General features: G+C 48.1%; 5 protein-coding genes across 5 annotated transcripts; 2 read left to right on the top strand and 3 right to left on the bottom strand.

The window, feature by feature from the left end:
* Positions 1 to 204: 204 nt before the first annotated feature.
* On the bottom strand, positions 205 to 3864 carry ASPWEDRAFT_117812 (uncharacterized protein; the record flags this gene model as incomplete). The annotated part of the gene is made up of 6 exons (XM_040828771.1): positions 205 to 612; positions 664 to 1009; positions 1057 to 1633; positions 1697 to 2018; positions 2121 to 2291; positions 2833 to 3864. 6 exons carry the CDS (start codon positions 3862 to 3864, stop codon positions 205 to 207), a joined length of 2856 nt encoding a protein of 951 aa, XP_040685882.1.
* Positions 3865 to 4830: 966 nt separating this feature from the next.
* Positions 4831 to 6471, bottom strand: ASPWEDRAFT_654907 (uncharacterized protein). Its single transcript, XM_040838796.1, has 2 exons — positions 5755 to 6471; positions 4831 to 5709 (listed from the first exon to the last, which is right to left on the bottom strand). Exons 1-2 carry the CDS (start codon positions 6285 to 6287, stop codon positions 5133 to 5135), a joined length of 1110 nt encoding a protein of 369 aa, XP_040685881.1. The 5' UTR covers positions 6288 to 6471; the 3' UTR covers positions 4831 to 5132.
* A 185-nt stretch (positions 6472 to 6656) lies between these two features.
* On the top strand, positions 6657 to 7931 carry ASPWEDRAFT_31136 (acyltransferase family protein; the record flags this gene model as incomplete). Its single annotated transcript, XM_040833505.1, has 1 exon — positions 6657 to 7931. One exon carries the CDS (start codon positions 6657 to 6659, stop codon positions 7929 to 7931), a length of 1275 nt encoding a protein of 424 aa, XP_040685880.1.
* Positions 7932 to 8053: 122 nt separating this feature from the next.
* On the bottom strand, positions 8054 to 11297 carry ASPWEDRAFT_117016 (putative C6 finger domain protein; the record flags this gene model as incomplete). Its single annotated transcript, XM_040828705.1, has 4 exons — positions 8054 to 9224; positions 9276 to 10381; positions 10437 to 11080; positions 11144 to 11297. The coding sequence occupies 4 exons, from the start codon at positions 11295 to 11297 to the stop codon at positions 8054 to 8056; spliced, it is 3075 nt and encodes a 1024-aa protein (XP_040685879.1).
* Positions 11298 to 12090: 793 nt separating this feature from the next.
* On the top strand, positions 12091 to 13599 carry ASPWEDRAFT_117562 (25S rRNA (adenine645-N1)-methyltransferase; the record flags this gene model as incomplete). Its single annotated transcript, XM_040828749.1, has 1 exon — positions 12091 to 13599. One exon carries the CDS (start codon positions 12091 to 12093, stop codon positions 13597 to 13599), a length of 1509 nt encoding a protein of 502 aa, XP_040685878.1.
* Between the last annotated feature and the right edge of the window lie 91 nt (positions 13600 to 13690).

The following is a 13690-nucleotide window of genomic DNA, read 5'->3' as shown; positions in this document are numbered from 1 at the left end:
TTTTGTCATCCAATTAATATATTAATAGACATCCATATTAAAGCTCCAATTGCAATCATCTCCGAAAGTAGCGTGGAGATCCATTTGCTTAATTTGTAATGTCGCAAAAAGCGAAGTCTTTGTCAGCGCTAGTCAATTCGTAAGCACTAATAATCAACGTTCACCATTAATTATTAATCCACGATCAAGTTACCGCCAGATAGCTTATCTTGAGGATGATGATCCTGGATCAAACAGACCAGAACTCGGCCACAGCCCATCAAGACCATTGTCGAACCCAGAAGACCACGATCCATCAATAAACGGCCACTGAAACATGTCGGTTTCGAAATCGTGATAGCCGCCCGTATTATTATGGTCTCTCGGAATAAACTGGTCGCCCTCAAGACCAGGCGAGCAGGAACTTCCATTAGGTTGATGCGAACTGGTTTCATTCGACTCGACAGTTGGCTCTCGCAGGTCCTGGCTTGGTCGAGATGATCGGATATCACCATACTCGTCCAGTCTACCTGCGAGAGCTAGGCGTCTTGGACTGTGTATCCCGGAATCTGTATGTGTTTGATTGCTTTTTACCATTTCGTAGAATCGATTTGCTTCTTGGACCGTTCGCCACTACAAGACCGTTCGTTAATTAAGGGCGGAGGCCTCGGACAATAAACTCACCCAACTACGACCGACAGGCCAGAATTTACTCAATCGTTCGAGGTATAAGAGGTTCTTGGTCTTTTCTTCCTCTGCCCTCTCAGGTCCCCCGGGATATCTTTGCGGGCAGATGGTTCCGTACATGTTTATGTGGGCAACCACAAAAACGCTGAACCCTGAGTATGGTGTAATCACCGGTGTTTCGGAGGTTTCAAGTGCGGATAGGACTCCACTGATCTGTTGCGCAGCTTCAAACAGCTGTTTCATCGTATCTGGTTCGCAGGACGTAGCATCACTCATGTCATGAAAAACGTCGGAATGCGGTTTGAGGCTGGATAGAAAGCGATCCCGATAGAGAAATAAAATGCTTCAAATCATTAAAATCATATAAAGCAAGTAAGAGAAAGTACATACCTCATGTAATAAACCAGATTGATATACGCGAACAGCTCACCATATCCAAGCGCTACATGTGCCTGGGCACTAGTAGCAGGATATCTCACCGTCACATCTTGAAGAGATCTCCACTCATCCAATTCCCCCTTCAGTCTCTGCCAGGTGGAATAAAGCGGTGATGTGGAGGCATTAGAAGACGACGACGCCCGAGCCCGACGATGTTCATTCGCAAACCTCAAAACTCGCACGAATATATCAAATCCCCGAGTGACAATTGTAAGACCGTGATCAATAGTTAGATTATTCGCGAGAGAGAACTGTTTGTTCATATTCGCCGGCATCAGTCTGTTCGGAGGCCGATGATTGAAGGTAAAATCCCGATCACTGATGGGAAGCGGCACGGAGATCTGCGAAAATGAAAGAGCAAAATGCTGTCGAGCTCCTGAACTCAGCTCGCAGTCTTGGGCGAAGCAGCACCAGTATGTGCGGACAAGCTGCTCGTACTGTGTTTGCGAGGCGTGAAATTCCTGCGGGTTATGCTCCATACTGTCGTCTGACATTTTCAACAGCGATTGGATCATATATGTGGCCATACCTGAATGAATTAGCGATAAATGACACCATTAAACATTCTATCTTCAGGGATAGGATGAAATACCGCTGTACATCCAGGCTTGATAAGGTCGACCAGACCCCCATTCGTAAAACGAGATCATCACCAACGACTGCGCAAGATATAGCGACGGAGACTCAAGCACCCGGTGCGCGAGGTGTTTCCGCGCATAATCCGCATAGGTATCCTCAGTATCCAGCTCACTATTGGACATGAACCGCACACACATGGACAAAAGTGAGGCGATAAAAACCGGGTCCACCGATGCAGGATTGGTGGATATATCAGATATCAGCGAAGGATAGTGAAGGAAATTGGCGACTGGGAATTTCTTCCGATATGTTTCAAAAGCACTAATGATTGTCGACTGCGACAATGCCGAGATGGGGTTTTCAGCTGCTCCATCTCGAGACACAGAGAGGGTCCGGGGAAGGTGTGTGTTATTCAAACGCCGTTCACTCCCAAGCACCGGAGATAGCTCGGAGGTGGCTTTTCGCTTCCTTGAGGGCTTCAATGAAGGAGTACTTGGGTCCTTCTTTGGTCTGGAGACTCTAGGGTCTGTCAGGAGACATTCCTGAATTTTTATTCTTTGGCAGCGTTGACATGGTGGATTCCCTTCATGAATGCATTTGACTTTGGCCTGGCTGTCGGACGTTAGCAGTGGACAGGCATGACTCTGGGAACAGATTGTCTGGGCCAAGAAAAAATCCAGATGCATGAATGACCTACCGACAACCTTCACATGATATGGAGAGCCTCATTGAGTCTGTGTTGATTTTGAAGATGGATTGTGGAAAGTTGAAAAACTTCAACTCTGACGGATGCGGTGGTAGCCAATGCCAAGACTGGCACCAAAGATTTCATTCACTGTGCAACAGGCGGATCACAGTGTAACCACCTGAATATTATTTGCCGGATGATAAGAAAATAGCGAATATAGTGGGGGATTTATTCTGACTCGTTGATTTTGGGATCTTGTGATGGTTGCTGACTCTACGTCACTATATATATGCAGTGTGCATGCCGATCGCGCATGTCAAAAGATAAAAATATATCAGATTATCTCCAAACTCCTTGATTAAGATTATTGTACTGGATATAAAAGCGATCATAATGCATCATTATTTAACGTCGTTATGGGCCACCGTCCATTGCTTCACCCAGTGATTGAACTGCTCAACTTGCAGAGCATCAGTAGCCCAAGACGTCACAAGCCGGACCACCGAGTGGCCATCCTCTCGCTCGTCCCAGATATAAAATCTGAATCTGTCTTGAAGCCGTCGAACCAGTTCCTTAGGTAGAATGGCAAACACCTGGTTTGTCTCCGTCTTTGCTTCCAAACTGTACCCCAATTCCTCAAAGTTGGTAGAGAGCTCCTGGGCCATCTCGTTCGCATGTCCTGCCAGAGTAAAGAAAAGATCCGAACGGAAAAGCTCGACAAACTGGATGCCCAGAATTCGGCCCTTTGCCAGCAAAGCACCGTGTTGTTTCAAGTGGAAAACGAAGCCTTCAGCCAGGCTCTTTTTTACGACAATCGCTTCTCCCAGTAGAGCGCCGGCCTTGGTACCACCAATCCAAAAGATATCAGTCAAGTCAAGAATATCTCTCAGAGCCAAGTTGTTCCTCTTCGAGCAGAGAGCAGTTCCAAGTCGTGCGCCATCCATGAATAGTAGCAGACCCAGCTTCTTGCACAGGGCCGAAAGGGTGGTAAGCTCCTCTTTGGTGTAAATTGTACCAATCTCCGACGCATTGGTGAGGTACAGCATACGCGGCTTGGCCATGTGAGGATAGAATTGATTCTGATTAAAGGATTTGAGGAGATTTTGAGGTGTCATCTTTCCATCCACCGCTGGAACGAGGATCAATTTGTGTCCAGTTGCTTCGATCGCACCGGCCTCCTTGCATGCAATATGCCCGGTATCCACGGTAATTACAGCCTCGTAAGGGCGTAAACAGCTGGCTATCGAGATGAGGTTTGCTGAAGTTCCGCTGGGCACAAAATGAATGTCCACTTCGTCCTCAGTGCAATCGATCTTGCCTCGGATCAATTGTCTGGCTTGGTTGCAGTAGTTGTCATTTCCATAGGCGACTTGTTGGGTGGAGTTTGTACGGAGGAGAGCCTCGAGTATTTGCGGATGGGCTCCTTCACTGTAATCGTCGATGAAGCCATATGTAGTACATGTGTCCTCTTGACACAAACTGGATGAAGGCATGTTGTGAATGAGTTGCTCGATATTATATCGAATTGCGATGGTAAAGGGCAAGCGGGCGATTAATTGGCGGTTGAACGACGAAGAGCCTATGGATTAAATAGGATAAGAGAGAAACTCAAGGGAATAAATATGAACGAGAAGAAGAGTATAAAGATATTGAGCCGATGAAATTCGAGTCACACTCGGCCTCTAAATAATATTGTTGAGTAAAACCGGGAATCCCGTGTCTCGGGAATGGGAATGCAAGTCTGACATTCCCGACGGAAGGGATTCCCGTTCCACGTGCAGATCTTGTGAGACTCAAGAATATTCGAGGTCTTGTCGAGAATAATCGGGATGATGATAGTCGGTAAGATGACGAGATAGGAATGGAAACATGTCAGATCATTCTTCGAGGTCCCGATGTTGGGGTGCTTTTCGCAATGCCAATGTTGCTCTCCAATGCGGCTTCCCATGTTGTGCTTCGGAAGAATGATGAGCAAGGGCACACTGCAATAAGAGCGTCATTGTCTTGCTTGTTTTTTCAGCTAAGCCATCACATCTTGTGGGATTTGGAATATTTATCAAGAATGCCAAGTATCGTCGTCGTCAGCAGCTTCATCATGGGGATTATCGGGGTCATATTGATGATTTCATGTATGGCCCTTCGGACACCCCGACAATGATTCGTGGCATTTCTGAAACAAGATCTAATCCCCCAGCTTTATGCATATCATGTTCCCACTATGCGGTCCCATGATCAGGCTCTATCTCGCTGGGGAATTGCGGTAGGCCTGTATTCTTCGGGTAGCCAAAGCATTTCCTCCGACTATCCAACCACCGAATTGCATACCCCATGCAGCACATATTCTACCGCCAAGAGTTGACAATTGGCGAGCAAGATCATAGAGATCCCGAATCCTTAATATTAGTAGCTAGACTGGTCTAGAATCAGAGCCCCGAGGCAAGGAGTTGGCTGTTCGGGCCAAAGATGTTTTTCGATCAATCGACCCTCAAAAGATTGCAGGTCGTACATTGATTAATCCCATAATTTGGCGTTGAAGGGTCATTGACCGAGCCAGCTAGGAGTCACCCATGCGTTTAAAATACCCCTGGCGATTCATCCTGGACCTGAGATAGCTCTTCGAACAGAGACGACAAAGGTACCAATGCTGAACTGGACACATTCATGATAGATGGCTAGAGCATCTTCATGAAGGTGCAAGATCATGTTCATACACAAGGCCGTGATGAAATTCCCATGACAATCTCATATCTCCCTTTTTCTTTTACCTTGAATTGCGTTTCGGTTCATTAATATCCTTCAAGATATAAGCCCAGTTGATGGAATCTATTGAATCAACCTGATAAGGATAAATTTTGTTCCTTCCTTGGTTGACTAGTTTGAGCTGCTGAAGAATGTATCCAACGATACTCTCGACATCGTTGTCGTCTCCCGTATAACCTGAACAATATTGGCTAAACGGAACTCGAATGAGTTTCTCTTTGAAAGCGCTCAAATTGTTTAGGACCACGATTACTGGGCGCTGCGGAAGATATGAAGATTTGGTTATTGTTTCTAAGAGAATGGTAAGCTCTGTTAAAAGCTCGCATTCTATTATTCCGTCATAGGGTGTCATATCCACGATGAAAGTAATCGCTGTACAGTCATCAAACATATGGATCCATTTCTTCCTCTCCCCGCGTCTGGGAAGAGAGATGAGATTTAAATCTCGATTCTCAATTCTTAGGGCGACTTGTGCCCCCGTAAGGAACCGAAGGCACGTCGATCTAACAGCTCTAACAATGTCAGATTCAGTGGGGATGTAGTCTGGCTGAGCGATTCGTTGAATATCTCGATAGAAGCTAGCTATTGTTAGCAGCTGGCTCATATCATGAAAGAAGTCTTACTATGGAAGATAAGAACAGTGGAACACTCCAAGGGCACTGAGCTCGACGCAGGACAGAAGCTCTGGGGTTGTGTAGAGTCTGGATATGGCAGCAACAAGATCCGGCGTGATATCCATGGGCCCATCAGGCTCAATATGCCGAAAATGTCGATAGAAATCTTCTTTCTGGGGTTTGAGGGCATCATCACGGCCACGCTCTGCATCGTACGAGTCATTTTTAATCATGCGCATCACCACCTCCTGGGACATGTTCAAAATGGCTTTGCGGACGGTATCTCGATGAGCAAGAAGTTGATCGCGAGAAAAACCATCACGAGGTACGATATCAATTTTGGTCATTAGCAGAAGCGATTCTCTTTGATCTCCAAAGTCTGTGACAATAATCCTGTGCGTCTTCTTCCGCTTCTTTGCGTCTATCCGAAGATCGCGGTCGATCCGTCGAGATTTCTTTCTGGCGCGGTGGGACTCGTTATATTCCTGCAAACAGCGTATTTTATCCATCTTGAGATGCATTTTTCTATTATTGGTCTGCATTTGATGCAACAAAGACTGGGCGATGTTGGGCAGAAAGAGGGAAAAGGGGCCCAGCAGGAATGGGGCAATGCAGTCAGGTGATGAGGCTGCAGCAGATCGACAACATCCATTTCCATCCAGTCACTTTACTTTAGCTTCATAAATCCAAGGCGACGATCGTGATGCTTATTTTTATCATCATCGTGGATTTTGTCTCAGAAATCAGTCGGGCTAAACTCCGCTGGCAATAGCGCCTCTTCCATCCCCTATTATAGATCTGCCGTCCCCACAGCACGACTGATTCTGCTGGCTTAAATATAACAACACCTTCCTCCATCTGGACAGGAGATTTGATGCATCATATTATCCATCTCAACTCTGACTGACGAGATGGAACGCACACAGTGGCTCGATGGACTGCGAGGCATCGCTGCAGCCATCGTCGCCTTTGACCACTATTTCATGGGCGAAATCACCCTCCCATTCCGATCGTTCGGGGCTGAACCCGCCGAGGAAAATCGACGACTAATCCAACTTCCTCCCATCCGTCTTTTATTCGCCGCTCGTGCGATGGTTCCTCTCTTCTTTGTTATTTCAGGATACGCCCTGACTAGAAGAAGAGACACGCCTCAGTTCTTCCGTCGTTTGTCGTCGTCGGTCACGCGGAGGGCGTTTCGAATTTACCTCCCCGTTCTGGTGATTGCGACCATCTCACAGTTTTTGTATTTCTTCGGCATGTATCACTGGGAATTCCAAAATGCTCTGATGCAAGGCGTGGAGCCGTGGACGTCGCCGTGGTCGCATTTGCAATATCTCACGCGATACATGATGGACAACATGAACATCATCGACCTGAAAAACAACACAGGCTTGAACGGCCAACTCTGGACGATGCCCATGGAAGTCCGCGGGTCGTGTGTTATTTACCTTGCAACGCTGGGTATGTCTGGCTGGCGATCGGCCTTGAGACCTTGGGCCCTTGCTATCACGATGCTGTATTTCCTCTGCTATGGCTTGTGGGATATCTTCTGCTTTGTTGCTGGAATGTATCTAGCAGAGATACGAACAGGCGCTGCGGACGAGGATGAAAACAAGCTACCATTATATGTGGAGGTGAATCTACCCAATATCGGAAAAGTCCCATTAGCACGCATTGGGAAATACATCACCTTCGCCGTTGGCATCTACATTATGTGCCTGGGAGATGATGGCTACCTACCACTCGGATACCAAAGCCTCAATCTCATCCAGCCCTCTTACTGGCGCGATTGGGGCACAATTTCAGCCTCCTGGGCAGCCATCGGTTCTCTGATGGTGGTATTCGCCATCAGTGGCTTGAAGGTCCTTCAACGGCCCCTAAACAGCCGTCCGATTCAATACCTGGGCAGGATATCTTTCTCTCTATATCTTGTTCATCAGTCAATCTTCCACTTATGGCGCGATCCCGTGAAGAATTTCATTTGGCTGGTTCTGCACAAAGATCTGTATCCGGGTAGTGAAGGGGCGATTCAATCTCCTTGGACGTTTTATACTACGTGGATAAGCTCGGGGGTTTTGATGGGAGCTATCACAATATATGCTGCACACTATTATACGCGGTTTGTGGATGAGAAATGCCTCTCTTTCACAAAAAAGATAGAGCGGTTTCTCACGGCTGGGGAATGAGATGTAATTATAATTTTCGCATATATAAGAGTTTTACGATACCACTCATTAATTTTATTAACACATGTTATCCAAAGCAGATCTTCGAAGGAGCAGAGTAGAGCGTATCGTTCTCCTGTATCCTATACCCGATCGTCTATTTCCGAATTAAGATCATCTTCCAAGCTCAAGATTCCCATCGCCCAATGAAGACGGTCGGATTTGCTAACAGCCACAAATCGCCTTTCGGGGTTCACGGCACCTCCTTGTTGAGATACGTCTGTATACAAATGTCCACGTCCGCGATCATTTTCACTAGTCCTAGAGTATGGAGGACCACGACCCTGCTTTGCAGCCACTACCCAGGAATTCTCGCACCCGGATGCTATAGCATTGGATGTTTTCCAACCAGTCAGGCGGGCGACATCTCGTAGTTTGGCGATAGTCCAGCCGCGTTGTGCGGGGTCTGTGTATTGCACCGCAGCAAAGAAAATAGACACAGTCATCTCAGTCAGGGAAGATCCGAGGGTTGGGCTTAGACTCCCCGCTTCTACGTTGAACCGTTGTGGGTAGTAGATACCGGCGGCGATTTTTCCGATAATTTGGGCGTACTCTGCGGTTGCTGGTGCGGCCACCCCTGCGGCTACCATCATGGCGGGTGGCATCGATGGATGGAGTCTATTTAACAGGATACGTCCGGCAAAGTAGAAACCCCACAGCACGGCCACTGTATTGGTGCGGTACTGCAGTGCCGGTCCGAAAGGAGTCGATATCGGGGGAGTGATATCAGAGGATAGAGGTTGGAAATCAGGACCGAGAGCTTGAGCGAATGTGTCGCATGCTGCTAGAATGCTTTCCCATTCACTCTCCGCTTCGCTGTAGGTCATATCCTCTCCTTCTTCGTCCTCGTCCTCAACTACAGTCGCCCTGGGTCCAGCATTGGCAAAGGAAGAAGGTAGGCGAACTGGTCCACGAGAAGGAACCATTCCGTACATAGGTGGACCTCCTCCGGGCCTTGGGGCATTTCCCTGTGACTGAGGCATGCCGGGCGGTTTGGGTGCACCAGGTGGGGGACCTGGAGGTGGTCCCCTGCCGCCACCAGCAAATCGGCCCATGAATTTGAACAGTGCAGGTGTCGGTTTCCATTCCGACCCGGTATTTCTCGCCGCCTTCAATTTTCTTTTTCGATCGCGATAGCCGAAATCTGCGATACGACCCAGTAAGAGCCATATGTGGTCGGTAGAACCATAAACGGCATCTAACCTGCCCACGCCAGCTCGTGGAGGGCATTGTCCCCATTGGAAGTACGGCATACTATGTGCTGTTAGCCATGAAGCATTCGTTCCAGAGAAAGTTTTTACTCACAAGAGTCGATTACCACTGATCATGCCTTGGATGATATCTTGCTTGCAATACCACCAGTAGAGATCAGATTGGATCCGGAAATTTTCAATATCCTTTTTGGAAAAGTGCTTGTAAGAGTGCTGGGGTTGTCCATCGTCAACCTTGCCGAATTCATCATAATTGATTGCTCGGCCGGTTATCGATCCGATTAGATTCTCATCGATGGTTAATTCTTTCGCAGCAAATGGGTCGCCTTCAGAAACTTTGTTCCAGCTGTGGTAATCTGCGAACAACGAACCGGAACGAGCCATGTAATCCTGTTGAGCCAATACTCTGCGTCTATGGGCTCGAAGGTCTCGGGCAATTCCAGCAAAGTCAACTTCGCGAACCAATTGAGCTGACCCTGCAACGTGACTGTTCCATTTGGAGTGCTCTGCAGCCATAACCTCGTAGTACCCCAAAAGTAACGTAGCGGCAAGGGTGCCTATCTGTTTACGTCGATTAGGCAGGCCCACTGCAGTGCCAATCCTTTTTAATGCGTAGTGATAATGTTTCAATGACACAGTCGGAGGAGCTTCTTGCAAAAAGGAAATATGCAAGCTGCTTATTGCTAATATGGCTTGGAGCAGCGCCGGGTGCTCTAACGCCTTGAGAGGCAATGTATAGGTCCATAGGCCCTGTTGTGCTTCCGGCACCGGGCCGCCAAACACAAGTGATGAATCATAGGGGTGTCGCTCAAAAATGGATAAAGATGGCCCCGTCGAGTGGATGAAGTGGATAAAAATGCGAGCCGTTTTAGGATTGTTTAGCGGGGACGAGCCCAGGGTGGGACGATAGGAAGCAAGGATATTGGGTTCATTCAAATGGGTGGTAAATGAGCGGAGGCGCTGGTCATCTTGATATGCAGAGGCCATGATGAGGCTAAGCTGGTTGGCATCCTGGGCCTGTGTCTGGCCCGCCATTTCCTCGTCGGACTCAACATCGTAATAGTCATCACTTTCTTCATCATACATGTATTGGAGAGATGAATTTGGTGATAAAAATGGCGCATTGATATGGAATTGCTGTTGCTCTTGATTAGGTCCGTAATGAAGCGAATTTGCATTTTGGTTCCAGGAATTAGAAGTCTACATGATTTAGTAACTGGGTGTAAGCCAGCAGACAGAAAGAAATTATCCATACCTGGGGCCCAGGGACGGGGAAGGGAGGAAGCGACGCATCTTGGGTAATATCTACAGCTACTGATGGAGCTTCCCAAGCATTGGGGCGGTTTTGAGTAGGCAGACTGGGAGCAGCTCCCAAATCACGATGCGTATTGTTTGGGTCAAAAGTTAGCTGAGACCCATTATCTTGCTGCCCAGAAGAACCTTCAGCCGCTGATACCAGTGGCCTATTCCCCAAATCTTGTTCAAATGCAGAAGGAAAAGGCACAGGTGCTTGAAACGGCTGGTAGTAGTATGAAGCTGGGTTAACTGCTTGTGGCTCTAGTTGTGAAGTGGCACCTGTTGCTGATAGTGAAGATTGCCCAACAGCCAGGAATCCAGATGGTTTTGGTGCCAGGATCGGATGACGACTGCCTGCCGGTCTCTGTTGGGGAACTTGAGGCGGAAGAGGGCGATTCTCATATCCAGTGACAAACGGGACTACCGTTGGCATGGGCTGTATCTGTGCATTCAACAGCTGCTGGGAATTGTATACCCCATGGAGACCAATTGGATTCTTGAAGACCACCCGCTGGCCATAGCCCTTGCAATCCCGTTTTGATTTGATGCAATTGGCGCAAATGGGTTTCTCTTCGCCACATTTGATGCGCCGTTGTCGGCATGCTACCTATAGTTAGTCGATGATATTTCTATTCCATGGCTTGAGGCTATTCGAATCCAACATACTTAAGCATCCTGTTTTGGTGCGTTTCCTGGAATTCTTCTGTGGCGCATTGTTAGTCGTCGGCGGGCCCTTTGTGGTTTCACCCACTTCGAGACCAGCTCCCACAGATGAAGTCGGGTCATTGACCGACTGTGACAGATTTTTCTGGTCTCCCATGGTGGAACACAGTGATCAGAGTTGCTAAGAGCAGACGCTTTGATGCCATATCTTATATCCAGGACGGATAATAAGACGGATGAAAGGAAACGATTCCGGTAAAGTCGTACAGACTGGGGTTCGCGGGGAGTGGGGATCGTTGATGCCTGAGGAATCAGCTCGTGGCCTCAGGCCATCGATGTACTCGAATTCATATTCCCCACAAGCAATTATGCTTATTTTGCATTTGATAGACAAACTGAGTTTAGTTCATGAGGTTGAAGAAGCGGAAAAGAGCACAATAGAGATTGCTTTGATTTGCTTTCGCTATTGTTATCTGGGGAATTACATGAAGCGTGCAGCGTTTATGTTCACACCGTTAGTCTCAACACAGTCTATTGCAACATTTTTACTTTATTCTAATTCCTTATCTAACACCAGGTCAATAGAAGATCAAATGAACTTATTTCTCTGAAAATCGATGGTGATAAACTTGTATAATCGCTTATCAATCAAGCCATCACGATCGATGGTCCATGGGGATTGACCGCCTTTATTTAAAAACGGCAAAACACCACGTGCAATACGGCAATACATATCAATACGCCAATTCCATACAATTCGCACCACTAAATGTAACGCTGAGTGAAAATCGATTTCACCGCCAAAAATTTTCTGGATGCACTCCAGTGGCCGCGACAAACCCTTCTACGGCCTATTGAGATTTGCGAATCTACGGGGGTTGATGTGGATTTGAGAAAGACCGATCGAACCTTACTTTCCTTGAACTAGTCGTTAATCCTAACCGTCAACCATGTTCGCCGTCCCAGGTTGGTCGGTCGAGACCTCTGCTCTCAAGGCGCAGACCGAGCCACAAGCTCAGAAGAAATCTGAACCAAAACCCAATGCCCAATCGAACAAGCGCAAGAGGGATAATGATAATGTCACCAAGCGCAATGTGGATCAGATGTACCGCCGGCATATCGAAGGACAGAACGATACTCCCAAAGGCAAGAAGCAGAATGCGAATAACAACTCCATGAAGCCGGAAAAGAAGCGCAAGAAGGAACAGAAGCAGCAGAACGAAGATGCTCAGGCAGAACAAAACGCAGAGCCGGAAGCCAAGCCGAACACGCAGGAGGAACCAGCTCAGGGTGAAGGAAAGAAGGCAAACAAGAAGCAAAAGAAGAACAAGAACAAATCTCAGCAGCCCGGGTCCGAGGAAGCCACCACGGCAGCCCCAAGCAATGAGTCCTTACCCGTGGCACCACCAACGACCCAGGCAACCCTTACTCCTCTCCAGCAAGCTATGCGACAGAAGTTGATTTCGTCCCGTTTCCGACATCTGAATGAAACCCTCTACACCACGCCCTCGGCCAAAGCCCTTGAGCTGTTCACCGCGAACCCAGAGCTGTTTGATGAATACCATGCTGGATTCTCGCGTCAAGTTAAGGAGTCTTGGCCCTCCAACCCCGTTGATGGCTACGCCCAAGCTATTCGGTCCCGAGGCAAGATCTCATCTGCCCCGAAGAAGGGTGGCAGACCCGACAAGAACAAGAATTCGCTGGCCCTTCCCCGCCGACCCAATGGATTGTGTACCATTGCTGACCTTGGATGTGGTGACGCCCAGCTCGCCAGCGGACTCACACCCTCTGCACAGAAGTTGAACCTGAAGCTTCTTAGTTATGACTTGCATGCCCCCAACCAACTTATCACCAAAGCGGATATTTCCAACCTCCCCGTTAAAGAAGGCTCTGTTGATATTGCTATCTTTTGTCTTAGTTTGATGGGCACCAACTGGGTGTCATTTGTGGAGGAGGCATGGCGAGTGCTGCGCGGTGACGGCAAGGGCGAATGCTGGGTTAGTGAGGTCAAGAGTCGCTTTGGAAAAGTCAACCGCAAGAAGGCCCAAATCGGCGCCAAGAAGCCCCTCAGCAAGGCCGAACAGAAGAAGCAGAAGAAGAAGCGCGGAGGTGCCGACGATGATGCCGGCTCAGATGCCGATGATGCAGACATCTACGCTGAGGATGCCCGCCCGGCCGCTGACAACGATGAAACCGATATCTCCACTTTCGTTGAAGTGTTCCGGACGCGTGGATTCACCCTCAAACCTGAGTCTGTGGACAAGTCCAACAAGATGTTTGTCAGGATGGTGTTTGTGAAGCACGGCACGCCCACAAAGGGCAAACATGCGTCTGTTACTGGTACCGGCGGATCAGGGCCAGGAAAGAAGAAGTTCATCGACAAGCAGCCCGAGGGAAATAACATGACACCCGAGGAAGAAGCCGCTGCTCTTAAGCCTTGTGTCTATAAGATTCGGTAGACCATGGCAAGGACGATTTTGTATGTGAATGAGGGACTTTTGTATATAATTGAGCTACTGCATTTATGTCCCTCCCGCGAAGAAGCACCGT

The sequence above is a fragment of the Aspergillus wentii genome, assembly GCF_001890725.1.
Source record: "Aspergillus wentii DTO 134E9 unplaced genomic scaffold ASPWEscaffold_7, whole genome shotgun sequence".
Taxonomy (NCBI): domain Eukaryota; kingdom Fungi; phylum Ascomycota; class Eurotiomycetes; order Eurotiales; family Aspergillaceae; genus Aspergillus; species Aspergillus wentii.
Note: the sequence above shows the minus strand (reverse complement) of the source record. Positions and strands in the feature narration are given on the sequence as shown.

Bases quoted from the DNA above. Each gene is read 5' to 3' on its own strand.
- ASPWEDRAFT_654907 (XM_040838796.1), bottom strand. From the start codon at position 6,287: ATGCAGACCAATAATAGAAAAATGCATCTCAAGATGGATAAAATACGC. The intron at 5,710-5,754 runs GTAAGACTTCTT...AACAATAGCTAG, and splicing joins CACTGTTCTTATCTTCCATA to CTTCTATCGAGATATTCAAC.